General features: G+C 47.8%; 1 protein-coding gene across 4 annotated transcripts in view; it reads left to right on the top strand.

The window, feature by feature from the left end:
• SPATA13 (spermatogenesis associated 13) overlaps positions 1-27,979 on the top strand; it is a 144,471-nt gene that overhangs the window by 109,674 nt on the left and 6,818 nt on the right. For 3 of the 4 annotated variants that reach the window (XM_004577578.2, XM_058670972.1, XM_058670971.1), the window contains 6 exons: positions 18,429-18,565; positions 19,836-20,015; positions 20,322-20,507; positions 22,082-22,261; positions 23,628-23,860; positions 26,406-26,535. In XM_004577578.2, the coding sequence (XP_004577635.2) occupies positions 18,429-18,565; positions 19,836-20,015; positions 20,322-20,507; positions 22,082-22,261; positions 23,628-23,860; positions 26,406-26,535 (1,046 nt within the window). Of the gene's footprint in view, positions 1-2,648; positions 2,706-18,428; positions 18,566-19,835; positions 20,016-20,321; positions 20,508-22,081; positions 22,262-23,627; positions 23,861-26,405; positions 26,536-27,979 lie in introns of those variants that run through there. The other variant, XM_036493369.2, reaches the window with a different exon arrangement.

A 27,979-nucleotide genomic window follows, 5' to 3' on the forward strand; every position in this document is an offset into this window, starting at 1 on the left:
AGAATAAGAATTATTCTGATATTCCAAGCATAATGAGCGTTTATCCGCTCTGATTTTTAAATATTTGATATTGATGTGTCATTTGGCTCTCTCCACTCCTGATTCCCTTGCTGATTGATTCAATGCTGCCATTCATCAGTGTCTTGTAGGAGCATCTAATTCACAGCCAAGGTAGTATTTGGAGAAGGGGCAGGTTTTTAAAATTTTTCCAAACTTTTAAAATATTTTTATATGCATTTTTTTTATGTGTACCCTTCTTCTGACCTGATAAATGTCGACTTCCATTTAGAAACATTTTGGGGTCAATGTCCTTGAAGAAGCTTCATTTAAATATAATTTCTATTTGTTCAGCTTTCTGCTTTATTTTCATCTTCTTTCTTTAAGATCTGTTTATTTCAAAGGCAGAGCTACAGAGAAAGAAATCTTCCATCTGTAGACAAATTTTCTTAGTTTTTTAAGTTCCCCAAGGTTCTCAGTCTAATTCCCTGGCCCATCGGTGGGTTTAGAAGCAGCGCTTGGGAAACAGGAGCTCCCTCTACTAGGCTCGAGTTAAAAGGGAAAATGAACAGAGACCTGGCACCCAGAGCCAGGAAATCTGGCAAGGAGAGCTTTTTCTTCTAGAAAACCAACCATTTTAACAACAGAAATTAAGAATGTAAAAAAAAAGTTGTCTTTGCCTCCTGCTGGGATTTAGGATTTATCAGGATGGACACACATTAGAATGAATTCCCTGACCCTTTGCATGTGAGTATTTGTCCTTTTATTTCTTCATTCCGACTAAAAGCAGGCCTACCTGTTCCATCTGGGGTCTGCATGGTTTCTCAGCTGATGAAAACAGCGACTGATGTCTGAGTTAGTGCCTGGTTGCAAATATGTTGCTTTGTTTGTTGAGGTCCCCGGAACCATAGAATGACGAATGACTTGGGATCTTGCTAAAATGCAGATTTGATTCTGCAAACCTGAGGAGGAGCCTGAGAATAATTTATTTTTAATTTTAATTTATTCATTTGAAAACCACACAGAGGCGGAAAGAGGGAGGGCTCTCCACCGTACGGCTTCAGTCTGGGAATGCCTGCAATGGCCCAGGCCAGCAGCCAGCTCAGTGTTTGCCCTGTGTGTGTGTGTGGCTGGGACCCGAGCACCTAAGCCAGCACTTTCTGGCTCCTGGCGTGCACATTAGTAGCAGTTTGGAATTCGGAGCAGAGTTGGGACTTGAACCCTTTAACTCCAATAGGGGATGTTAACATTGTTAACACTGTTAACAGAGTGGCACCCTAACCGCTCTGCCAATCTCTCTCCCTGTCCCAAAACTTCATTAAAAAATTTTTTTATTTGCTTTAGTTGAAAGAGTTAGAGAGAGAGGGAGAGACAGAGATCAATCTTCCACCCGCTGATTCACTCGCCCAAACAGCTGTAACACCTGGAGCTGGTTCAGTCCAAAGTCAGGAACCTGGAGCTTCTGCCAGGTCTCCCACATGGGTGCAGGGGCCCAAGGAAGTGCGCCATCTTCTGCTGCTTTCCCCAGCACATTAGCAAGGAGCTGGATCAGAAGTGGAGCAGCTGGGACTAGAGCCAGTGGCCATAAGGGATGGAGGCGGAGGGGCGATCATAGCCTGAGGCTTAGCTTACTCAACACAGCACCAGTCCCTGAAATTACTTCCTAAAATTTCATGGAGGGACCAGCGTTTTAATGTAGCAAGCAAACCTGCCACCCACAATGCCAGCATCCCATCTGGGCACAGTGTTTCCAGACTGGTCCACTTCCAATCCATCTCCCTGTTAACTTGCCTGAGAAAAGCAGCAGAAAATGGCCCCAAGGTTTAGGTCCCTGTTACTCACGTAGAGACCCAAATGAAGCTCCCAGCTTCAGCCTTGGCTCTACCTTGGCTGTTGCAGCCATACAGGGTGTGAACTGGTAGGTGGAAAACCTCTCTGCAGCCCTCACTTTCAAATAAAGAAAACTAAAAAAAAAAAAAAAAAAAAAAAAAAAGGAAAAATAAAATCTTTTTTTTTTTACAAAAAGTATACATTTTTTCATGCTATGCATTTTTCTGTGAATTTTACATAGTAAGAGATAACACGTATTACCTTCACGTTGTAAGAGTAAACACTCATTTGTAAGTGTATCTTACAAAATCCTCTTGCCAAAGTGATTCGTAAATTTACAGATAACAGCATAGTGTGTTATCACAAGTAAAAATTTTGTCGTAACCATATGATTTTGAAATCCTAACTCCAGTTGTGAACCAAGTGACCTCTGTGCTTTTCTCCCGTGAAATAAATACCTTTGGAATAGCGCTCTGGAAGTCTGACTCGGGCGTGTTTCCACCACCCTCCTAGGGGGCTCTCTGCAGCATCTGATAGGCTTGTGAGCCTGTTTGGGTTCGCGGCGGCGCACACTGTTAGCTTTCGTTTAGAATTTCCTCCCCGACGTCCGAGCTGTCTCCGGCATGACTAACCATCAGTCACGGAGCCAGGAGGGAGCCTGCTGTCAGTCTCTAGGCAGGCTCTGACCAGAGACGCACACAGCGGGAAGCCGCGAAGAAGCCATTTCTGCAGTTGGGGCTGCGAGCCCGAGAGAGCGATGCTGGATGCTCCTCTCTGAGGACCGGCTGCGTCGGTCACACCCCGGTGCCGCTGTGAATGAAGGATGGTAGCCAGAGGGGAAATAGCAAGATTCTGGAGCCTGGAAAGCCTTCACATGGGTATGTGTGCAGAGAATGGATTGTTCTGTTGGGGCAGCATTGCTGATTCAACTCTCCGAGTATCTGTGTCTCCCTCCTACCCTTCTTTTGACTTCTTCGCTCTCTCCCTGTCCCTCCCTGCCACTTGTCTGATGTGAGCGTTCACTTTCAGGAAATGGTTGTGAAGCAGTGTTAGTGGTGGACATAGTCCCTCATAGACCCTGGCTCTGTTTCTAACACAGTGGTTCGTATGGAATAGAAGATGGTGAGAGGCATGGCTCCTCTTCAGAAAGAGTGAATCTGGGTTTTCTCCTGGCATTTTACTGTACTTACTATTTTTTGCTTACTCATGGTTTTTATTACCTGAAAGCCCTTTATTCAAGAGGTTGGGGTTACATAAAAATATTATTGCTAATTTAGGTTGAATGAGGTGAAAGGCTACCCTTTTCATTAAAAAAAAAAAAAAAGTATTGTTTTCAAAAGTAACTTTGCCCAGTGCTCAGCTACTATATTGTGCCTAATCTCCCTTTTAAAAAAGTTTAATTGTGAATGTCATCAACTGGACTCATCCCTACTTAAATGTGAATTTAGTGCTAGGCTGTCATACTAGAAGCTATCAATTATGACCCATGTAATCTGAAAAGGAAGGAGAAAAATACTTCACAAAAGGAATTTCCCCTGGCTGCAGTACAGGGGCACAAAAGGATGCTTTAAAAACAGGTCTTGTCTCTGGTTTTGCCCAAAATAGAGGCTAGTGCCTCACGCTGAAAAGAGTATTGTGGAGGACGGCTTCAAGACAGCTGTGGGCTTGTCAGAGCAATAGTTTGTAGTTTGTGCTTTCTGCTTTGTTTTAATTGGCTTCTGTGCTGGCCACGAGAAAACAGGGATGTGGTTATGGCTGCTATATCTGGGATCAGCAAAGCAAACCCTGGCTGCTTCACGTCACAAGTCCAAGTTCAGCAAAAGAAAAACGCTGCCCTGCCATTTCTCCCCGGAGAGCAGAGAACTCCCTTCTCAGTGGCTGTGCTGATTGCTTGATTGACAGAGCTCAGTAATGCTAGGCTCCAACCCGGCAAAGTTGGGCTGGAGGCAGCGGGGAGAACCGGTGGCCCCTGCCCGTGGCTGAGAGTGGCTGTGCAGTGATTGCCCCAGAGCGCGTGAAGCTGACGTGTGGGCAGGCAGCGGTGACTGGTCAGGCAGGCCCGTTGGCCTCGAGCTACCCCGCAGCGCCGTCCACTCCTGTCTGCCTTCCTCCACAGACGCAGAGGCCGAGGAGGAGTGGCCTCCCACTCCTGGTGGAATGCGGTCTCCGTGTGGCTCAGCATGCTTGAGTCTTCCGCCTGAGGCTTTCACCTCTGAGAGATGGATTAGCACCAGCCCCGTCGCCAGAATGCCCTCCTGAAAGTGGGTGATTGCAGTGGCTGTGGCTCTTGGAAGCCAGCACGCCTGGATTTGAATGCAGTCCCCTCTTGGGAGAGCAAGGACTCAACCTCTAATGCTTGAGATGCTAGAAGGAGGTATATTTAGGTTAGCACTGAGAACAGAAGACTCCAAAGATACAGTGCAAATGGATGGTCATGGCCAACCAGAGGGGCAGCTGTCGGAGTTGGGAGGAACGGAGAGATGCCAGCAGACGGGGCAGGAGAGAGCGTCCAGAGCAGAGCCTCAGGCTTCAACTGGAACAGACAGGAAGAACCTCCAGCATAGCCAGAAACCCAGAGGAGCAGCAGCTAGGCAAGAGGAACAGTCACGAGGCATGAGCCGAATTCCCAAAGCCCGAGTCCTGGGGCTGATGTAGACATTCCCAAAGCCCAAGTCCTGGGGCTGGCCTAGAGATTGACCAGAAGCTGAGTTTCTAAAGCTGGAGAGGGAAGAGCTCCTGGACAGAGAAAAGCTGCTGCCGCCGCTGCCAGCTGCTTGGCACATTTGCTCCTGGAAGTGGGAGGGCAGACCCGGGAGCCGACTTTTCTGCTTTCACAGGACCCTGCAACCCCATCGCACACTTTGAACACTGTCAGACTGTTAGGTGATGCAGAGCATACAGGAGACCACTGAGGACACTTTGGCTTCAAACTGAGAGGTGAAAAAGTTAATTCATGGGAGCATCTGTTTGTGGGGGCTTGGTATGAGCTGAGCTTAGTCATGACAGAACTCACTGACCATCTTGGGGCAGCGAAGTTGCCACGGGGCCTAGTTGGATACTATGAAAAGCTGCACGTTGGGTATAGTGTTTGTAAGAGACCCTTAATGCTGTAAATGCCAGCTTGTGCCTTCACTGTAGGACTCTTCTTTGATGCTATTACTGCCAATGTGGTTAGATTTATTGAAAATGATTCACAAGTCCAAATTGGACATAATACAGATTGACCAGCTCTGATTGTGAGAACTCTCTGTGTTCCAAAGCCAGAGCACTGAGCATTGATTGTGACAGTGCAAGTGGCAAGTTCCCTACCATGGAGCTTTGTTTCATCAAAGCACAACACTACAAACACAGGGAGCCGGCATTGAGCCTAGCAGGTGAGGTGCACCGCATCCCACATGCCAGGGGCCTCCCAGGGTGCAGCTCCTGGCTCCAGCCTTCCCACCCATTGTAGACCCTGGGAATTGGTGGTGACAGCTCAAGCTGTTGAGTTCCTGATACCTATATGGAAGACTTGGGATGCGTTTCCATCTCCCAACTTCAGCCCTGGCTCTTGCAGAGGGCTGTGAGCCAACACGTGGGAGCTGTCTGTCTCTCAAATAAAAAGAAAGGGCAGGGGAGAGATGATTGTTTTAAAAGGACTTTTTTTTTTTAAGGCTTAATTTTTTTTATTGGAAAGTCAGACATACAGAGAGGAAGAGAGACAGAGGAGGCTCTTCCATCCACTGATTCACTCCCCAAGTAGCTGCAACAGCCAGAGCTGCGCTGATCTGAAGCCAGGAGCTTCCTCCAGGTCTCCCATGCAGGGACAGGGTCCCAAGGCTTTGGGCCATCCTCGGCTTTCCCAGGCCACAGGCAGGGAGCTGGATGGGAAGTGGAGCAGCCACGACATGAACCAGTGCCCATATGGGATGCCAGTGCATGCAAAGCGAGGACTTTATAACATTCATGTTATATGTTTCAGGTATATATGAAGCATAAATGAATGACATGTCTAGGCTTAGTCTCATCCTTAAGATATCTCATTATGTATATGCAAATAAAGATCTAAAAAAAAGATTAAACTGCTTCTGTCCCCAAGCACTGGGTAAGAGATATTTTTCCTGCAGTAGTTTTTCTGACAGTGATGTTCTCCATTCTAGAGTATGAAAGATTTTGTGGTTCAGTGGTTCAGTTCAGTCAGTCAAAACTGAGTACAAAACTGGTATGTTTTCAGTCCTTGAAAAAGCCATAGCTGGAGGTGAGTAGGGGCAGGCATAAATAGCATAAATAGGTATCTTAAAGGTAACAATTAGAACATGGGTGCCATCAAGGGTTTTGAAAGAAGCACGCCATTGGTATTTATAGAACATTGAAAAACAGATCCTTCCTGCAGGACTCAGGGGCTACAGGGAAGAGAGGTGGGAACCCATGGAATCCATCTCTTGGAACTGACAGGGCCCAGTGCAACAGTTCAGTGGCTAAATCCTCCACTTGCAAGTACCAGGATCCCATATGGGCACCAGTTCATCCCAGCTGTTCCACTTTCCACCCAATTCCGTGATTATGGCCTGGGATAGCAGCAAATGATGTCCTAAAGCTTTTGTACCCACATGGGAAACCCAGAAGAAGCTCCTAGCTCCTGGCTTTGGATTGGCTCGGCTGTGGCCATTGCAGCCCTTTGGAGAGTGAACCAGCAGATGGAAGATCTTTCTCACTCCTTCTTTCTGTGGGTCTGCTTTTCTAATAAAAATAAGTAAATCTTTTTTTAAAAAGGCAAAGGAAGAAGAAATAACCGTTAATACTTTAAAAAGAAGAATCTGACTTTGGATGGATGTTTTGAGCAAGAATGTTGTTGCAGATGGAGAAAAGAAAGCATCTTGCGTTTTTCACTTGAACAGGAAGTATTCAAGGATGTGAATCACCAACGCAGAGGTTTTCATTCAGTGCATTTCGAACCTGGTGGACAGTCCCCTGTGGCCTTCTGCTAAGACAGGCAACTACAGCGCTCATCCAGGACAAACCCATGCCTGTGGTGTGGTTTGAGTCAGTTTCCCCGGGGGTTTTATACAAAAGCCATTAGCCTCGTGGGGAGTTTCAAAAAAAGTCGTTCTTGGGGCCAACATTGTGACGTTGTGACATTGTGATGTTGACATGCCATATCAGAATGCTGGTTCAAGTCCCTCCTGCTCCAGTTCCAGTGTAACTTCCTGCTAATGTGCCTGGGAAGACCACAGAAAATGTCCCAGGAACTTGGGTCCTTGTTATTCATGTGGGAGGCCCGGATGGAGTTCCTAATTTCAACCTGGCTCAATCCCAGATGTTTTAGCTATTTGGGAAATGAGCCAGTGAATGGAAGATCTCTTCCTCTCCCATATGACTGTGACTCTCTGCCTTTCAAATAAATAAATATTTTTTTAAGAGATAAAAATAGATTCCTTAACAAACCACATCCTTCCCACCACCCAACCTGTGTTGTCCCAGGGTAGAGCAGCTTTTTCTAAACACTCCATGTGATTGGATGCAGTCGCCCCCAGCTGTTTGGGAAGCACTCCCTGGAAGTTGGACAGGGCGTTTGACCTTACTTGAGTCCTCTGTGTGTATCTCCATGCTGGAGAGCTGTTCCTGGGGTGCAGAGCTTTGGCTGTGGTTTCAGCACCAGAGCAACAGCCTTTGAAAGCTCCTGGCAGCTGTAAATACAGCTGTCTGCCTGCACTTGCCATTTCCGCTTTTCAGATGGGAAGCCAGAATGGCATCTCAAGCCTGAGGAAGTCAGAAAGATCAGTAGGAGGTTTGCTCAGATGGGTGTTTGTAACAGGTTATTCTAAGCGCAGGAATTTCCCCCACGCCAGAACAAGGGAAGTCCCCACCACTGAGAGGCAACGTTGGTGCACGTTGGTGCTCATGAGCTGTTCGGTGCTGGGGCTGAGGAAGTGAGGGCCCTGTGACTGCCATCTGCATTGCCTTGAGGCCAGTGGTTGGTGGGGAAGCTGCTGCGTTAATCTTGCCTTCCTGTAACTTAACAAAACACTTCCACATCCACCCCGTCATCCACCCCCACCCCCAATCCCCAAAACAGGGGGCATTAAGCCAAGGTTTAGAGATGCCAAGGCCTTTTCTAGAGTGGATTCCCCTGGAACTTCTATCAAGATCTTAAAAAACAAAACAACAACAACAACAGAAAGACACCTGATTTTGAAAGGCAGGCTGTTGGAGATCTTCTCTGGTTTAATTCCCAAATGGCAAGTGCTGAGCCATGCTGAAGCTAGGAGTCAGGAACTCCATCCAGCTCTCCCAGATGTGTGGCAGGGACCCAAGCGCATCGGCACGAATCTGGGTTGAAAATGAAAGCAGAACTTAATCCTGAGTTCTCTGGTAGGAGACACAGGTGTCTCACAAAGAAGCTTAACACACTGTACCGCATTCACCCCAGTGCATCACAACACTCACCCCAATGAGCTGTTTTTTAAAGAAACAAAAAAAGATTCATTGACTTGAAAGGCAGATTGTCAGCCAGAGAGAAAGAGAGAGGTGTCCATCTAATGCTTTGCTCCCCAAGTGACCACAACCGCAAGGGCTGAGCCAGGTCAAAGCCAGGAACCAGGGGCTCCAACAGGGCCTCTCCATGGATGGCGGATCTAGACTCTTAAGCTAGCATCCCTTGCAGAAGTGGACATAGTACTTAATCCCAGTATTCTGGTATGGGATGCAGGTGTCTTCATGGATGGCTTAGCTTGCTGCACAGTTACCTCCCCAGCTGAGTACTTTTGAAGACTTGTCACTGAACAAAAGCCCTTTCATATGTGAAAGTAAACCTGTTGGGAATGAAACTGTCTGTCTTGAGAGAAGTCCGCCACTGTATTCTATGTGTGCCAACAGGAAGGTGCTATGAAATAACACTTCCCACTGTTCACGCTACTTGCTATTTCCAGTCTTAAATACTCACCTTTAAAATCATGGCTCAGCTGTGGTTCTTTCATAGATGTCAAGCCTAAGTTCAGACAGATGCATGTCTGTTGTTTTTCCTGAGCAGCGTGGAAGCCGTTGATTGTTGACCTTCTTGCTTTGTCTTCCCTGTGCTTGAAGGAGTCCTGCTGACCTGGCCTCTGGTACATCCAGTGTGGGTGGCCATGCTGCTCTGCTGTGCTCCTCAGGTAGCGGCTACAGCCCACAGGGCTGGTGGATTCATCAGGAAGTAGACGGATGAGGCTAAATCTTAGGGTCTTGCTGAGGAGAGAGGGCTGGTAAACAGGTAATGACACCAGAGAAGGTGATCCAAGTATAATGCTTGGGAGACTGAGGAAGACAGTTTCCAGGAGTAATAGTTCTTGTGGGGGTTTTGCTTTGTTTTATTTTGAAGATTTATTGCAAAGGCAGGTTTACAAAGGAGAGACAGAAAGATCTTCCATCTGCTGGATCACTCCCAAATGGCCACAATGGCCAGGGCTGGACCAGTCCAAAGCCAACATCCTGGAGCTTCGTCTGGGTCTCCATGTGTACTGGAGCCCAAGGACTTAGGCCAGCCTCTGTGTGTTTCCCAAGCACATTAGCAGGAAACTGGCTCAGAAATAGAGCACTGCAACTCAGACTGGCACCCCTATGGGATGGTGGTGCCACAGACAGGGGACTAATCCACTGTACGGCACAGGCCCCCAGAGCATTCTGTTCCATAGTTGGAACTAATCGTACTCTATGCACAAGGTAGATACCCCCAGGCTGGTCCCTGTCCAGGGCCTTGCTGGCAGTCAGTCTATGGAACTGCTGCTGGAGGATAAAGGGTGTTTGGCCCTGGAAGTGCTGTGAACAGAAACCTCATCTCTACAGTTTTTGGGGGTGGGGAAGGGTAAACATAATGCTTCCTAGAAACAGTCTTACTCTGTGATTACGAGATTTAAAAAAAAAAAAACAATTGTTTATTTATTTGAAACTAAGAATTACAGGGAGAGCGGGAGACAGAGAAAGATCTTCCATCTGCTATTCACTTCCCAAATAGCTGTAACCACCAAAGCTGAGCTAACCTGTTCATCTGAAGGCAAGAGCCAGGAGCTTCTTCCACATCTCCTGTGGAATTGCAGGGACCGCAGCTCTTGGGCCGGCTCTGCTGCTTTCCCAGGTGCATTGGCAGGGATCTGGTCAGAAGTGAAGAACCCTGGGCTTGGGCCACCAGTACCAGTCTGGGTTACTGGCACCACAGACCACAGCCCTACCCATTCTACCATAATGCCAGCCCAAGATTTTCTTTAAAATTTATTTTATTTTTATTGGGAAGGCAGATATAGAGAGAGAAGGAGATACAGAGAGAAAAAAATCTTCCTTTTGCTGGTTCCCTCCCCAAGTGTCTGCAAAAGCCTGAGCTGAGCCAATCTGAAGCCAGGAGCCAGGAGCTTCTGGATCTCCCATGTGGGTGCAGGATCCCAAGGCTTTGGACCATCCTCAACTGCATTCCCAGGCTACAAGCATGGAACTGGATGGGAAATGGAGCAGCCACGACATGAACTGGTGCCCATATGGGATGTCAGTGGATGCAAGGCAAGGATTTAGCCACTAGGCTATTGCGTCAGGCCCCAAGATTGTTTTCCAAAAATAGCTTTTCTGGGTGGCTCTGTTGTAGAGTGGGTGAATTCCCTGCCGGTAGCATCAGCATCTCAAATGGGTGCCAGTTTGCTCCTTGGATACTCCACTTGCAGTCCAGCTTCTTGGTAACGCACCTGGGGAAGCAGTGGAGGATGGCTGAAGTGCGGGGGCCTCTGCACCAGTGTGGGAGATCTGGGGAAAGCTGCTGGCTTTCAGCTTTAGATCGGCTCAGCTTTGGAGGTTGAGGCTATTTGGGAAGTGAACCAGTGGATGCAAGATCTCATTTTATGGCTGTCCTTCTCTTTGTAAATCTGCCTCACAAATTTAATGATAAATCAGTAAAAATCCTAGCAACAGAAAGTAGAAAGGTGGTTGGCAAGGAATAGAAGAGATGAAGAGGAGAAAACTAGTATTTGTGGGTTTAGGGTTTCCATTGCAAGGTAGATTTGGGAGAACTTTGCCAAAAAGTGGGACTTTACTGACCTCTGTAATTTTTTTAAAAAAGATTTATCATTTTTGTTAGAAAGACAGTTTTGCAGAGAGTAGAGACAGAGAGAAAGATCATCCATCTGTTGATTCACTCCCAAAGTAGCTGCATTGGCCAGAACTGAGCCTCTCTGAAGCCAGGAACCAGAAGCCTCCTCTGGGTCTCCCATGTTGGTGTAGGATCCCAAGCCTTTGGGCTATTCTCTGCTGCTTTCCCAGGCTGTAAGTAGGGAGATGGTTGGGAAATAGAGCAGCTGGGACATGAACTGGCACCCATATGGACCCTGGCACTTGCAGGGAGGTTTAGCCAACTGAGCCATCGTGCCATGCCCAATCTTTACATTTAGAAAGGGTCAAGGTGGTATAACGCAAGGGTAGGAGTTTTTTCTTTTTTGTCACAATAGGAAAGGAAGGAGAATGAACTTTTTTGTTGATATCTGTTTCTATTGATTTTGCTGACAGTTTGAGAATTTATAATAGCTCTGCACCATGTAAAATTCCTCTGAAACAGACTTTGATCTGTAATTGAGGATTATGATTGGCCCTGGAGTTAGTGAGGAGCAGCCGTGGAGTGACGAAGGCAAGAGGCAGGCCTGCTGGAGCGGGGCAGGATCAGGTCTGCCCGGCAGAGGTGGGTGTGGGCTTTGACGCACAGTGGCCACGAGTCAGGTTTATCAGCTGAACTGCAAGTCGGCTTCCCCGCCAGCAGGTTGTAGTTCAGCTGAGACTGTAAATGTTTGGCATTCACTGGTTGTTTCAGGAGAGTAGACTCGGGTTACAGGAGGACCTTAGAATTGTGCGGAGGAATTTGGCCATGATGCAATAGATGACTACTGCGTAATTGCGTGTGAAATCGTGAGACTACTGTTTTGGGTAGTTGGAGATTTCTATGGAAGGGCTTGGGAAGGGAGTTGGAGACTGGTGGCAAGCACTTTCTAGCCAGAGGCTGAGCGAAGCACAGAGATGAGAGGAACCTTTGGTTTTGTCCCCATTTGTCAAATTAAGGCCAGTTAAATTAACTCCTTGAACCCTCAGTTTCCCATCAGCAAGTTACAGGTAGGTTGCAAATCACTTACTGTGTGTCATATATTATGCTGGATGCTAGGACTACAAAATGAGAAGCATTCTGTCTGCTCCCAAAGGAACGTTGCCATCTTAGAAGGAAAAACACACAGGCAATAAGCACGGGAAACAGGAGGGAGCTGTGCTAGGCACAGGCATGGTGAGTGTGGCACTGAACTCTCTCCCAGCACCAGATACTGACAACTTCAACCCCACGGAACTGTTGGGCAGTCCGTGTTTGAAGCGGGTTTGAAGTCATGCAAGTAGTTTTAAGATTATGACCAAAAAAAGGCTAGAAACAAACCAACAAAAAACCAGAATTGGTCCCAGTGTTAGACCTGGCTGGGAACAGAAATCAGAAGTAGGAGGGAAAATGCTTAACGAGTAAGCCAAAATTCCATGAGTATTGCTACTGTTCAAACAGGGTGAAATTACCAAAATTTGGGCATGGTGCTGTTTGGGATACCTGACCACTGGCTTTGTTTCCTTAGCGGTGACTGAGGTGTGGCAGGAAGTGGTAGTGCTGCCCAGTAGGTCAGGGTGAGTGGCTTGAGCCTGGCCACGCTGTCCTGGGGTTTTGGATTTGTGGTCCCCTCGTCTGTAAGTTGGATGATTCTGTGTCCCCATGACCTGAGGTGTACCTTAAAAACACTGAAATTGGTGCCTGCCGCATTATAAGCATCCAGTGAAAGAATATCTTGCCATTCTATTTTGCTTTTCAATTCCTAGAGTTTTTGTTACCTGGTTTTATTTGAGGCACAACAAACCTGTGATAGTTAATTTGAAGATTTACAAACAAGCCTGACACATAGGCATTGTTCTCCACATTCAACAGAGGGTGGGTCATCATTATCTACGTTCAGCAGGTTAAAAATGAGGCGCTGGTGCAGTGGCATAGTAGACTAAGCCTCCATCTGGCATCCCGTATGGGCACTGGTTTGTGTTCCGGCTGCTCCACTTTCCATCCAACTCTCTGCTTTTGGGCCTGGGAAAGCAGTAGAGGATGGCTCAGGTGCTTGGTCCCTATGCCCAACTGGCAGACCTGGAAGCAGCTCCTGGCTTTGGAGCGGCCCAGCCATTTTGGAAGGGAATCAGAGGATGGGAGATCTGTCTCCCCCTTCCTCTGTAACTCTGCCTTTCAAATAGATGAATACATTTCAAAAAGGGAAAAGAACTACATTGTCCAGGAGTTTAGTTATTTCTCGATGAATAATTGTATGTATGTTCTGAACATGCAAAAGGTATGTTAAAAATAGTTGGTATTCCGAAGTTTTTTAACTCCCACTTACAATCTTTTGGGCCAAACACCATTAGACAACACGTGACTGTATTTCCTTCTGTCCATCCATCCGTCCAGTGCTTGTTGGGTATCAGTGTGTGCCAGGCTTGTGGTGTTGGTAGTATGAATACAATTTGGAATAATGCAGATGACAGTTACTGCCTTTGCATACCTGAAATTCTGGATTACCAACAAAATAACTTAGTTGGGGACAGCTGCTGTGGGAAAATAACCCAAGGAAGAAGACACAGAGAGAGCTGCAATTTCAAATGGGAGCAAGAGGGAAGGACTCGCCGGGAGAGAGGGCCAGTTGTGTGCTGAGGACGACCCGCTCAGGAGGCCAGCAGGGCCACGGTGGAGTGAGGAGCCAGGAGGAGGCACGCCGCGTGCTTGGAGACGCTCTCCCGTGTGGATGCCAGGGGAGTACCATCATGTGACTTGTGATTTTTTTCTTTTACTCTTAATGTATTTATTTGAAAGACCAAGTGACAGGGACAAAGAGATCTTCTGTGTGCTGGTTCACTTTCCAAATGGCTGCAGCAGCGAGCGCTGGGCCAGGTTAAAGCCAGAGACTCCAGCAGACTCCATCGAGGTGTCCCAGCAGAGTGGCAGGGACTCCAGCGCTCGCTTGGCATGTGCTGCTTCCGTACATGTCAGTGGAGCTCTGGGCTCGGAGTGGAGCAGCGGCAGTTTAACCCAGTCAACCACAGCACCCACTGCTCGGTGAATGGTCAGACAGCGTTGTTCTGACCGGTTTGGTGAGAATTACCTGTAGAGGTGGGAAGGGCAGGGAGGCCAGCCAGGGGCTGCAAGACTGAGGCCCAAGCATGAGTGTGGGAGAGAGGGAAAGTGGCCATAGTCTAGCACCTCTAGAAGGGAAGGGAGAGGTAAGGTTTGCTAAGGAATCAGGTATGGGGTATAAAAAGGCAGGGGAAAAAAAATGACCTCCAAACAGAGCTATGAACTTACTCCCATTTGAAAAAAAGATTTATTTATTTTTATTGGAAAGTCAGATTTACAGAGAGGAGGAGAAACAGAAAGATCTTCCATCTGCTGGGTCAGTGCTCAAGTGGCTGCGATGGGCAGAGTTGAGCTGATCCAAAGCCAGGAGCCAGGAACCTCTTCTGGGTCTCCCACATGGCTGCAGGGTCCCAAGGCTTTGGGCCGTCCTCCACTGCTTTCTCAGGCCACAGGCAGGGAGCTGGATGGGAAGTGGAGCAGCCAGGATATGAACTGGTGCCCATATGGGATCCTGGCTCATGTAAGGCAAGGACTTTAGCCACTAGGCTACTGCCCTGGGCCCTCCCATTTTTATAGAAGTCATTTAGCTAGCCAGCAGGTGACACAAGCGTATCTGCTGACGTATATTTACTCCAAACTCCTCACCTTTGTTTGGAGGGGCGGGGATGGCACGCACTGCATCTCTCCCCGCAGCCCACAGGTGACTGCAGCTGAGTCAGCCAAGCCGAGGGTATGTGGGGCCAGCTCATCTCCAGTGCTCAGGAAACACGAATCCTCCATGTTGGAACAGTCTGTGGAAACTTCTAAGAGCCTCCTGTCCTCCTGCCTCTTTATGATAGCAGAGAACATCCGATGTGGCCATGTACCACACCACTCCTCCTCCCCGCCCCAAGGGCTCTGCGTAGCCACTATCCAAGTCTTAGCATCTTCTCAGTGGATTGCCCTCCTCATTAGACTCTGCCCTTGTGGGTTTCTTTATGGCTTCTCCTGGGTTTCTTTTTTTCTTTACTAATTTGCAGAGCATCCAGGTCAGCTGGCAGTGAACTCTGCCTAGGAAAACACTATTCATTGATTCTTTGAGGGGCACAGTGCTGTCCCTTCGGCTTTGCTCTACCAGCGTGCCCAAATGCTTTTATTCTCCAGAGTGTCAGATTTGGGGGCTCCGCCAGGGCTGAAATGTGATCAGAAGAAGTGGCTTGATACTGGCAGAAACCCAAAGATTCGTGCGGTTGTCAGCTCCTCACAGACTGAAGATTGGTCTATTTGGACCTAGGAGCAGATTGCAGCCCCCAACCCACATCATCGTCAAGCCTGATGGTCTGGGCCGCTGTCTTAAGATTAGAGAGAGCTTTCAGTTTCAGTACGTCTCCCTTCTAGTGTAAGGTGTACTCATACATGCAAACAAGGCTGTACTTGCTTCCTCAAGACCCATACACTCCCCCAGGCAAAGCACACTGCACTGGACTAGGTAACCTCCAGATCTCCACCCATGGGCTCTCTGACCACAGCATGGTCAGAGAGAAGTTACTCTTAAAGAGGAACAGTCACTGTATGTCATGCAGTCCCAAGTGCCTTACTCAGACAGCCATGGCTTGGTGTTCAAATCTTCCGCCTGTGCCCCAGAAACCGCAGGAGAGAGATCAGACTACTAGCGGCATCTCTTAGCTGCGGGTCCCCAAGACAGACACACATAGCTGGCTCTCTGTGGCCTGCCTGCACTCTGCTTACCTGTGCGTGCTGCTGAGCGTGCCTCTCCCTCGCTGCCGAGGCGGTAGGAGAACAGGGCCCAACACTCAGACTCTAGGATAGCATCTGTCTGCTCCTGGGTTGTGTGCTCAGCCCCAGTCCTCAGCTTGGAGAGGCTTGCTCTCTCTAGTACCCTTGGCACCTACCTTGGAGGCTGCTCCCAGATGCAGGCCTGGACTTTCTCCCGGTTGTGTGGGGACAGAACCAGAAGGGGGACTTGAGGAAGGGAGAGGGATCTAGGCACCATACAGACAGAGCCCAGAACCTGGACTTGGTCCACACAACGAGCTCTGACTCGGCTCTGCTGGCGTCAACTCGTCATTCGAGGACTCAGGATTCGCTGGCAACATTTGGTGTGCCAGTCTGTGCAGTTTCACACCTGAAGTGCAGACGTGAGGCTGAGGTGTGACTGGCTTTCCCTGAGCTCAAAGAAAGGCTCCAAAGAGGAGGCGTCCCTAGCTAGCTGATTGTAAGGTTTTCTAGGTGGAGGGAGCACCCCGACCACAGGGAAGGCAGTAGAAAAGCATGGGTCCATGAAAAGCACAGACCTGGACCAGGGGAGGGGTGCTGCTGAGAGGTGCTCTGTCTACACAGTGTGCACCTGGGCACACGGAGCTGGCAGGGCAAGTCAGCAGGTGGCTAGGGCAGGGCCTGAATGGGCTGGAAAAGGGTTTGTGCTACTTGGGTGTCCATCCAACTCTGCTGTCTCCCCATCTTCCTATTTCAAGTGCATCATGCGTTTGAATTCGTCATCATCTATCTCATTAAGATGCCCCTTCAGAATACCTGCGTCCTGTAGATTAAGGTGCTAGATCTCCTTCAGTCTAGCTGCATGCCAGTGTGAACCCTGGGAAGTAGTAACGACCCATGCATTTGGTCTCGCTCCTTACATAACACAGCTGAATTGAGTCTCTGGCTCCTGCTTTTCTGTTGCAGCAAGGCTTTCCCCCCTCCCCAGGATAGACAAGGGAGAGATGGATTTTTCACTTGCTTTCACTGCTGGTTCTTTCCCTAAATGGCTACAGCCACCAGGCTTGGGTCAGGCTAAAGCCGACAGCCAAGTGTTCTGTCTGGGTTTGCCACAGGGGACCCCAAACACTGAGCCACGGTATGCTGCCTCCGCAGATGTACATTAGCAGGAAGCTGGAGTGGAAGCCGAGCAGCCAAAGACTGGCCCTGGGGCGTGGGATGCAAAGGTCCACAAGGGGCAGCTTAACTTGGTGCAGTGCATCGCTCGCCCAGAGTTGTTTTAAAAGAAAGAATTATGTGAAGTTCAAACAAGAAATCGACTTGTTCTGTCACTTGCACACAAAGGGGCAGGAATAGAATTCAGATTCAGGACTCCATGACCTTCAGGGTTCTTCTCTTCTGTAGCATCAGCAAACATGTACTCAAGACCTATTCCTCTGACCCAGAACCCTACCCAGGTAACACCTTGGTTTGCTGTGCTCCTGAGACCTGCCACAGTGTGCCCGATCTGATAGTCCCAGGCTCACCAGTCCTTCAATGTGTTGGTTCCCATACATCATACACGTTAAGTTAAACCATTTTGTTCTCCATCGGGGGGCCATCTCAATATCTAGAAAAGCTTGGCTGGGTGTTAGGGTCTAGTCCTGGCTGCTCCGCTTCCGATCCAGCTCCCTGCTAATGTGCCTGGGGAAACAGCGGCAGGTGGCACGGTGGCTTGGGTCTTTGAACCCATAAGGGAAACCCAGAAGAAACTCCTGGCTTTGGCCTGGCCCGGCCCTAACCATTGCGGCGATTTGGGGCATGAACCAGCAAATGGAAGATCTCTGTCACTGCCTTTCAAAGAAATAAATCAATCTGAAAAAAAATCATCTGCCTTGTCACACAGCCTTTCCAGATCCTCTACACAAAGCACGTTTTCTTTCTCTTTCAAACCCGCACGCCACTCCAAGTGAACTTTGCTTATTGGAGCTCGTTTTCTTCATCAGTCTTTAGGTTTTATCATCTACTCCTGTACCACTAGAGTCTGGACTCTGGCCTCACTGCAGTAACTGGGCCTGACCCTTTGCAGACAGGGTCCACCTGTGGTTGGCTTTGCGTGCCCCAGCACCTTCTGTTACTGCATTGAGAACACAGTAATGGACACATCATTGTCCCAGAAAAGCAAATCGCAGTACCACAGTGCTCAGTCCAGAGTGTTCCGGCCATCCTTGCAGAGCTTTCTCCTCGTTTTGGTTAACTACTGTGTAATTCTGCCATTCAGAGTTCTGGCTCTTTCACGTACACACAGTGAGTGACCACATATTTCCACTTCTCATAATATGAGGATCTTCAGACTCAAGCAGTGCTATTGCCTTGCATGTAAACAGCGGAAGCAGGTTAAAAAAAAAAAAATGGTAAGAATGATGTGATGTGTCACTTTCCTCACCAACATGTTGCTTGGCAACCTCGTTTTTTGTATCCACTTTAAGTGCAAATTTCCCATGAAATCACACAGAATTCTGTTATGTTAAGTCACAAAATAACATGGGGGCACTACCTCCTGAAGTGCTTTCGCTTCTCATTTAGTCTTGACCACAGCTCCTCGTAGCATCAACTGCCACACTTGAATGACTGTGTCCATAGTTCTTTTCTAGTGATTCCTCATTCTGGGAAAGATAAAAAATGAGTACTTCCTCTGGTTGTCTTTATATGGTTGTTTTTTATAGGAAAAATTTGTTAGCAGTATTTTTTTAACTGTGTCTTTATTATTATTTTTTTTTTTTTGAAGTTTCTTCGGATGGAGGTACGGAATCTTCCGCCTTAGTTGATGACAACGGTAGTGAGGAAGACTTCAGCTATGAAGAACTTTGCCAGGCCAACCCTCGGTATCTGCAGCCAGGTGGGGAACAGCTGGCCATCAACGAGGTACTGCAATTTTCATAATGGGCAAATCTTGGGTCCTAGGGTCCAAAGCCATCTCATAGTCTGCCATTTAACTTTATGGTGTATCTATGAGGCTTATCCTAAAACCTAGAAGTCTTATTAGAAAAACACTGACTTTTTAACGCTGTTCAAGTAAAATGTGTGGGATAGAACTTTTCAGTATTGCAGAGTGTAGGATGCTAGGAGGTGTCTTCATTGGCCAAGCTTGGCAACAGCAGCTCCCGCTACACTCCAGTTGTCACTGCTCTATGCTGTCAAAGTCAGGGGTTTTTAAGCTGTCATCTTGCAATCAGCTTGAGAGCCTTACAGTACATAGTTTCCATAAATTCAATTAAGTAAGTAGCATGAGGCAGGAAGGGAGCTACCTGGAGCCCAAAGTTTCCTTGTAGTTAATGAACCTAAAATAGCACAGTAGGAAGCAGGAGGGGCCAGGTGCACTGAGTCTCCGGAGCCTTTATCAGGCTGTCAGTTAACTTGAATGGGGCAGGAGGCAGAAGAGGCGGGGCACACTCCCAGAGCCTCCCCAGCAAGTTCAGGCATTCGATTAACTTGAATGGCAGGAGAGGAGGTAGGAAGGGCGGGTGTGGAAACGGAGTTAATTGATAGTTGTCTGCCTGGCAGGCTGGTGCCAGAGATCAGCCAGCTGCACCCTATCACACCAGGTGACTGAAGTTTCTCCCTTAAGTAAAAAGGGGTGCTTTTTAGTTTACAAGTTTTCTGCCTTTCGTCATGATATAGTTCTTCATAGTTCTCATTTTACCTCACTAATAGCAAATACTCTTGTGTAATTCTCTCAGATTGCTCCAAGAAGTAAATGTTGCATTACCCACATTTTAATTCATGCTGTAATATGATTTTGCCCAAGCACAGGCTAATGAAAGTCCTCTGAGCACGTGGAAGGTTAGGTGAAATTGAGCGGGGGTGTTAGGTGGGTTGGGTGTAACACCTGCGTTTTCCACTTGGGATATGTTCAGTTTGCAATGGGTCGATCAGGAGGCAGCCCCACAGTATGTAAAGGAGCATCTGTATACCTTTAAAAGTGGGTTTGGCATTTCCTTGAGGAGGGGCTTCCATGACGTAGTTTTCTCTGGAATGATTTTTTCAGTTTCTTTTGTATAGCCAAGTAGTGAACAGTGACCGAATGCCCACCTGCACATCCCATGAGAAGCTGGTGTCGCTGATGACTTGGGGGGCTCACCCTGTCGCCTCTGACTGTGCTGCCTGCTGAGCACGCCTCCCCTCTCTGTTGCAGCTCATCAGTGATGGCAGTGTGGTCTGCGCAGAGGCCCTGTGGGACCATGTGACCATGGACGAACAGGAACTGGGCTTCAAGGCTGGTGATGTCATCCAGGTTCTGGAAGCCACTAACAAGGACTGGTGGTGGGGCCGCAATGAGGACAGGGAAGCCTGGTTCCCCGCGAGCTTCGTGAGAGTAAGTGTGTGGTGCCTTTCAGAACATCTCACCCTTTACCCACATTTCACCCTTTTGTCATTGTTTTTACTCTAATTTGCAAGTCAAACCTGTAGAAATTAGACTGAGTTGAAGTTTGAAATGAAAGTGAATGTCTGGCTTCCACAGTCACTCCATGACTTGAGCCTGCTGGTAGGGCTGAGGCTCTGCTGAGCATGGGAAGGTGCAGGCCGGGCTGGGCTGCCCTTGTGCTTTGTCGTGCTTTGTCACTGGGGAGGAGTTCCGCTTTGGATCTGATGTCACCTGTCCGCGGTGTGTGACCCGCAGCTGCGAGTCAATCAGGAGGAGCTGTCGGGGAACTCGAGCAGCACACCCGGAGAGGAGCCGGAGGAGGAGGCCGGCAGGAGCCGCCACAAGCACTCTGAGAACCAGCACCAGATGCGGGCCAATGTCATCCAGGAGATCATGAACACCGAGCGGGTGTACATCAAGCACCTCAAAGACATCTGCGAGGTGAGATGCCGGCCCCCTGGGGCCTGTGCCAATCATGCACGCAGAATGTGAAGCCCCCAAGTCCCCTTGAAGGTCTTCCCCACCTCATCCCCCTTCCCACCTGCAGGTCTTTGTGCTGCCCTGCATCTCTGGTTTTCCCTCATTCCCTGGTCACTGCACAGACTCTTCAGCACCTGCTCTCTGCATTGCTGCGTTGGTAGGCGGCTGTGGCAACAGCTGTCCCCACCTGCTGCTATAGCCTGTCCTCTTTTAAGGACATACTTGGCAACGGTCTGTTTCATGAATTAACCTCTGAGATTATTTAAAGTGGATGGCTTCCCTAGAAGGCAACAACACTCTTAGTGAAATCTACCTGATTTTCCAAAGCACCAAAAGTCTGTCAGTTTCCAGCCTTGCAGCTCTAATCATTGACTCATATGTAAGATTTGCAGTCATTCAACATCCATAAAAATTGTTTTTGGTGTCACGATGTGCTTGGCAGGAAATTTTATTTTCTGATAAAACAGATGGTCCTGATTTCAGAGAGTTGTTCCTTCTGTATTTTCATTGTTGTGAATTTTCTCTGAGCGTTTACACTGAACTGGTACTCAGCTAGTCGAACCTGATCATTCCGGCTCTCCTGGTCCTGTCAGTTCAGCTGTGACCACTCAGTGCTGCAGACAACCTGAGATCAGAACTCTCCGGTGTGTGATCCGGGGAGCCAGGAACAGGGACCTGCTGGTGTTTGGCTGATTTGTATCAGAGTGTGGCCATGAAGTGTCAGTTCTGGAGCGTTGATTGTGTGCGTGCCCTCTGCTTGGATTCACTCCGCTAAAATTGCTTCCTGGCTGGGCCGATCCTGTGATCCCGTGTTGCAGTTGAGGCATAAAGTTAAATAGTGCAGGAGGAAATTGAACCTGAGAATCTATACTCTGAGCGGTTACATTATGCGTTTTCTCTGTATACCAGTGAGTAGTTTATATATTGTGTATGATCCATTTAGTCTGTTTCATTCCATGACCTTAATTTGGGGGTGTCTTTACATACAGCTATTCTACCCCACTAACTCTATAGTCATGGTGTTCTGGATGAAGAATGCATGAATGCGAGCCTCTGGGTAAATGTACAGATTTCTTCTGTGTCTGGAAAGTAGGTGACCGTGGAGTACTGGTTCTTTGCCATGTTTGACAATGAACAGAACTGTGTTGCCTGTTCAGCAGGCGTTGGCATTCTGTGTCTGACAGGTCTTCTCGGCTGTAAAATGGGATTAGTGCTGGGAGAGTGATTATCTTAAAGCATGGCAACGCCAGTTTTTGAACTCTGCTATTTGAGACTTTTTTTCTGAAAGCTTCTTATGATGTCTTGGATTGCATATCCAACTGCATGGAGCTTTTCGTGTTCCTTTTGTTATTCAAATATTTGCTAGCAAATTGTGGTCATGGAAATATAATCAGTTCATCAGGGACTCAGAGAAGTTAAAATAACTTTCTGTAATTAAAATCCCCCAAGGCCCTGGTGTAGGCCCCCAAAACTGTATTATTCAAATGGTTTCTTTGAACTTCCAGATAAGTAAAGTTTGCTTTTGTATTTTGCAGGGTTACATTCGACAATGTCGTAAGCATACAGGAATGTTCACTGTTGCACAACTAGCCACTATTTTTGGAAACATTGAAGATATTTACAAATTCCAAAGAAAGTTTCTGAAGGACCTTGAGAAGCAATACAACAAGGAGGAACCTCATTTAAGTGAAATAGGATCCTGCTTTCTTCAACACGTATGTCGCCCCTCACTGCTGCACTAGCACATCGGGCTAACCCCGCTGGTAATAGGACTTTTGGTTCTGTGTGCTGGGTTAATTTCCCACAAAGTGGAAATGTCTAGGATCAAATTGATTGGGTCAGTTTTTGCCTTGACACTGAAGGTCAATTTTTCAAAAAATTTTTCATGTCGTTTGAAATTAGAGGGTTGTATTAACTGTGTAATAATATGTAGTAAGTAGCTGGCATTTCAGGCACTTTCAGTATTCCTCTGTCGGCTGCTGTGCTGCTGTGAGCTAGGTAGGATTGTTGTCCACCACCCACCCCCTCATTTTACAGATGAGAACCCTAAGGCCCAGAGGTCAGGCTACATCCTAGTAATAGGTGAGTTGAGACCCAGGTGGTGGCTCTAGAACTCCTGCAGGACACAGCTGATACTGTACAGATCTCAAAATATTCCCAGGACTGTGTCCCAAGCCTGTCAGTATTTAATTGCGAATGGACTCCTCACGTTTCAATACAGAGATTTAAGAGGAAGAAGATACTGATTTCTATAATATGATTATAACCCTATGGTGAGAGCCATGAAAGCAAAACCACCTGCTTTCTTACTTCCTGGGTGCTGGACTCAGTAGCTCTCTGGAGTCAGCAGTGGGAGCCAGTTCTTTGGATGGGAGGATTTTAAATAAGAGCATAATATGATTTGGAGGGGGGGCAGGCATGTTTGTGGCATTGCAAAAGCCTTGTATGGGCAGGGGAGCAGGATCCGAGAGGGTAGTGAGGCAAGCTTCCAGGGTCAGCTGAGACCTGGTTGGGGAGGCCACAGCCTCACGGTGGCTGGGGGGACCACAGGGGCTGGTCGGGGAAATGGCCAAAAGGAGCCTCCAGCAGCCTTGGCAGATACCAGCCAGGAGAAGGGAGGTGAACGGAGAGCTGCAGTTTGAAGTGGGAGTATGATGGGTGGGAAGCCTACAGATCTGGGAAGGAGTCTTGGAGTCCAGAGGAAGAGGTGTTGAGTTGCACTTCCTGGCCAAGGAAGTTCATCTGTGGAGGTAGGTGGACTAGGCCAAGGGCAGGGCTTGGACCACCTCCTCCTCCTGAAAGACACAACAGAGTTGGTAAGGAGACCGTGGCATAGGGACCTGCTGCTTTTACCTCTTAAGTAAGTCCGGGGGAGAGCCTGAATCCTGAAACAGCCCAGCCCTCTACCTGCACAAGATACACTGCAGCTGACCACCCCTGCCTGAGAGCCCTTCATTGTAGAGGAGACGTGGGTTTTCCTGGGCTGCCATCGTGTCTCGTTAGATGGGCTGGGTATTGCCATCTTGGTCCCGTGATGGTGTAGAGCCACCCGTGACTGACACTGTACTTTCCCTTTCTCAGCAAGAAGGCTTCGCCATCTATTCCGAGTACTGCAACAACCACCCGGGCGCCTGTGTGGAGCTGTCCAACCTCATGAAGCAGGGCAAGTACAGGCACTTCTTCGAAGCCTGCCGCCTGCTGCAGCAGATGATCGACATCGCCCTCGATGGCTTCCTGCTCACACCAGTGCAGAAGATCTGCAAATACCCCCTGCAGCTGGCCGAGCTGCTCAAGTACACCACGCAGGAGCACAGGTGCTCAGAGTGCCCACGCGTGTGACCCTCAGCGCCCTGCCCTCGCCCCTGAGACAGATGAACTAACTCAGCTCTGGCGGCTGATAGAACAGTCAGGCTGGCTGCATGTATCTCTCACTGCTCTCTGACGCAGCTTCCTGTTGCTGTGCACCCGAGGAGGCCTTAGGTGGTGGCTCAAGCATTTGAGTTTCTATCACCTGTGTGGGAGACCCGGAACTCCAGGCCCTTTGTTCTCTGCCTTGGCCAAGTCCTGTCGTTGCTGGCCGTGGGCACTCGGAGGATAAACCAGTGGGTAGAAAGTTTTCTCTCTTTCTCCTTTCTCTGCCTTTCAAATAAAATTAGCAAGCGTGGTAATGAATAAATAAAACACAGGCTTAGTAGACTCAGAACTCCATGTAAGTAGCTTCTGGATTATTTAGTGTTTACAGTTGTTTCTCCTAAACTAATTGCGACTCCTCCCCAGAGCCTAACCCTGACTGCACGTGAGAGGTCATCACCCACTCAGTCTGGGGTAGGCATACCCATCTCTGTGGCATGGTGTACAGTGTGAGTTGCTCTTGTCTTCATCTTCCACCACTGGGCTGCCTGCAGGGACCGACAGTAGCAGGGCACTAACTGCTGTTAGTGCAGGCTGTGCTCGTGTGTGATTGGACCAGTTTCCTGTCTTAGAATGCAGAAACTGCATGCCTGGGTCTTTCAAGAAGTCCTTTGCTTCTTAATTCTTCTGTTTTTCTTCTCTGGCTTCTTATCATGATCTGGTTTCATACTTTCATTATTTATACGAATGTGTAGCTCTCTTGGCTTCCCTAGCTTCCTGATTTTTCTATGAATTCACTTGCTTTTATTTATTTTTTTAAAATATGTATTATTATTGGAAAGCCAGATATACAGAGAGGAGGAGAGACAGAGAGGAAAATCTTCCGTCCGATGATTCACTCCCCAAGTGAGCCGCAACAGGCCGGTGTGCGCCGATCTGAAGCCGGGAACCAGGAACCTCTTCCAGGTCTCCCACACGGGTGCAGGGTCCCAAGGCTTTGGGCCGTCCTCCACTGCTTTCCCAGGCCACAAGCAGGGAGCTGGATGGGAAGTGGAGCTGCCAGGATTAGAACCGGCACCCATATGGGATCCCGGGGCGTTCAAGGTGAGGACTTTAGGCCCCACGCTTGCTTTTATTTATTGCAGTGAACTTTCTATTGCTATTTTTCTAACCTAAAATCCTTAGAGTCTGTTGTTCCCTGACTTTACTTTAGTCTTAAAATTCTCATCTAATTAAATATAAAGATTACTTTTTTGAGATTTATTTGTGTATTTGAAAGAATTACAAAGTGAAGGAGGCTCACACACAAACACACATACACACACACACACAGAAAGATCGTCCATCTGCTGGTTCACTCGCTAGATGGCCACAACAGCTGGAGCTGGGCCAAGCTAAAACAAGGAGCTAGGCAGGATTTTCTTCCAGGGCTCCTATGTGGGTGATAGGCACCCAAATACTTGGGCAGGCTTTTGTTCCCAGGCCATTAGCAGGGAGCTGGGTCAGAAGTGGGACAGCTGGGACATCACCGGTGCCCGTGTGGAATGCTGGCATCACAGGCCCAAGGCAGCAGGGGCTGTTTTGTGGGGCAGGGCCTAGGGACTCCTTGGTAAATGAGCTGTAGGTTCTGTGCTCAAGGCTTTTCCCTCTGTTTATGCAGATGGATTTTAATTTCATCTGAGACCCAATGGGCATTATCTATCTTTAAAGTATGTCTTTAACTTCTGTCTTTTCTCAGAAAGTGAAAGCTTCATCCCATTAGCACATGATTGATTCACATGTCCCAAGTTTTTGATGTTGAACAAAACCAATTATAACAGTTCAGATACTGTTTTCCAGCCCGTGTGAGCTGGGGACTATGCAGCTTGTTTTTCTAGCATATACAGTTTAGGGCTCTCCTGGGGAATGAGGGCATCCTGGTTTGAACTGACCACAGTGTATCAAAAGCAACAGAATTGGGGATCTGTTGCTAAGCCCAGTGTCCTTTGACCACTGGTATAACTCAGAATTCAGATGTCTGAATCTGGCTCGTGTCTTCCTGTGTAAAATATGAGCCCCAGCAAATAGCTGCCTTGTAATGGCTAGGGATTTCAAAACTATTTCATATAGCAGAATGTGATAAACCAGAAAATCAAAGCAATAATAAGAACGATTCTTTACCGTATTAACAAAAGTATTCCATTGTCACAGTGATGAGAGCTGATTTCCTATGGCATTTACATTCATTTGTTGTGATTTCTGGGAAGTGAATGAAAACATTCTTATTCTAGAATGGATTAGAATGAAAACATTCTAATTCTGAATTGCATTCCATTCCGTCAGCTCCCTTAACCTATTGCAGACTGTGGCCTCTTCATGGGGGAACAAGAGAAAAGAAACAATGGCTGTATTTAAATGCCACTTTGTCTAGACCATTAGTGTACGCGTCAGGGATTGAGCGCAGTATTTTGTCAGTTCTCATTTGAGAGCTGCATGTGTGTGTGACTGAAATTAACTTCCTATTTGCAGTGATTACAACAACATAAAGGCCGCCTACGAGGCCATGAAGAACGTGGCCTGTTTGATCAACGAGCGCAAACGCAAGCTGGAGAGTATCGACAAGATTGCCCGCTGGCAAGTGTCCATCGTGGGCTGGGAGGTAAGCGTGGGCCCCTCCCCGCACTGCCACCCGCTCCCGCTGCACCTTCCACTTAGTGATAGTAGCCTGTGTCTGATCGTTTTAATGGTACACGTGCATTTTGAAACGTATGGATGGATTTAACAGTCAACTACTTTATCGTCCATTTGGATAAAGAAATAAGGTCTGAGGGAGGCCTGTGATTAACGTATTGCCCAGGCTCCATCTCTTTCATTAAAGTCAACTCCAAAGGAGCAACTGGAATCTATTTCCCATCCAGTCAGGAATGCAGTGGCAGGAATAAGGGGGACGAGCATCATCCATGAGATGGAACAAACACACCTTCTAATGTGGCCTGCAAAATGGGCCAACAAATACGTACACGGGTACACACTTTAAAAACCACACACACTATGAGTATTTATCCAGTCTGTCTAACACTGGTTTGCCTGCATTCATGTATTCTTCTCAATAGTCCTGACACCTCGTAGGCACTGTGCAGAAAGCCCCTCAGGTGGGTGGAGAACACGGAAGCATTCGATAGTTTGTTCCAGGTCCACTCAGCTATACTGAGTGGCAGAGCTGGATTCAAACTGAGGCAGTCGGGCTTCTCAATCCACACTGTTAGCAAGAACAGGGAGCTGACACCATTCAGATCATGTTCAGATGAAGTACAATTCTTACCTCATTCCTTGGGGAGGACCCACTCCCCCCACAGATCCAGAAGTTACAGTGAAAATTTGGGTTTTTAATCAACGTGAGTTATAATGGTGACTGTTGGAAAGCAATACCTGTATTGCAAAGGACTTAGAGACTTCTTGGCGCCCAGATGGGATCTCCAAGGTGGTTGAGTCTAACTCCTTGTTTTTGTAGAGAAGAATCTAGGGCACACGTTGCTCTAAGCAAGTAAACAGAGGAACTATTTCAGAGCCTAGCTCTTTTGCCTCCAAAACCTGTTGTGCATGGCTGGGATTAAAGGGGAATAAAACCTTATGAAACAAAGGCCAGTGTTATACCAAATACCATAAAGTAACATTGGGCTGGATCCAAGCTAAATATTGCAAAAATGTGCTTTTCTTTCCAATCTTGGACTCTGACATCAAGGGGCTGATTTACCTCCAGGAGCTTACTTAGTTCTTACCGGCAGTTTGCCACCTGGCCTTTTGTTGCCATGACCCTAAACTAGTTGTTATTCTGGGGAACTGCTAGGTACCTAACTTGGGAGGCCACAAGGGTGTATGAGCTGCTGCTCTGTGTTGCCCTGTTACAACCTCTTGATTCTGCCATGTCAAGTTTGAACCAATCACAGTCAGTTAAGCATACATTTCACTGGAGGTTTTAGATCAGGAAGATGCCTCGGGTAACCTAAAGTTCGATAACATTTTCCCAATGTGTAGAGAAAAAAAAATGGCATGCACCAGAAGGCCAATCAACAGTTTTCAATGGATTTTGAAGTCCTGCTCAC

The sequence above is a fragment of the Ochotona princeps genome, chromosome 12 (assembly GCF_030435755.1).
Source record: "Ochotona princeps isolate mOchPri1 chromosome 12, mOchPri1.hap1, whole genome shotgun sequence".
In the NCBI taxonomy this organism is placed as follows: domain Eukaryota; kingdom Metazoa; phylum Chordata; class Mammalia; order Lagomorpha; family Ochotonidae; genus Ochotona; species Ochotona princeps.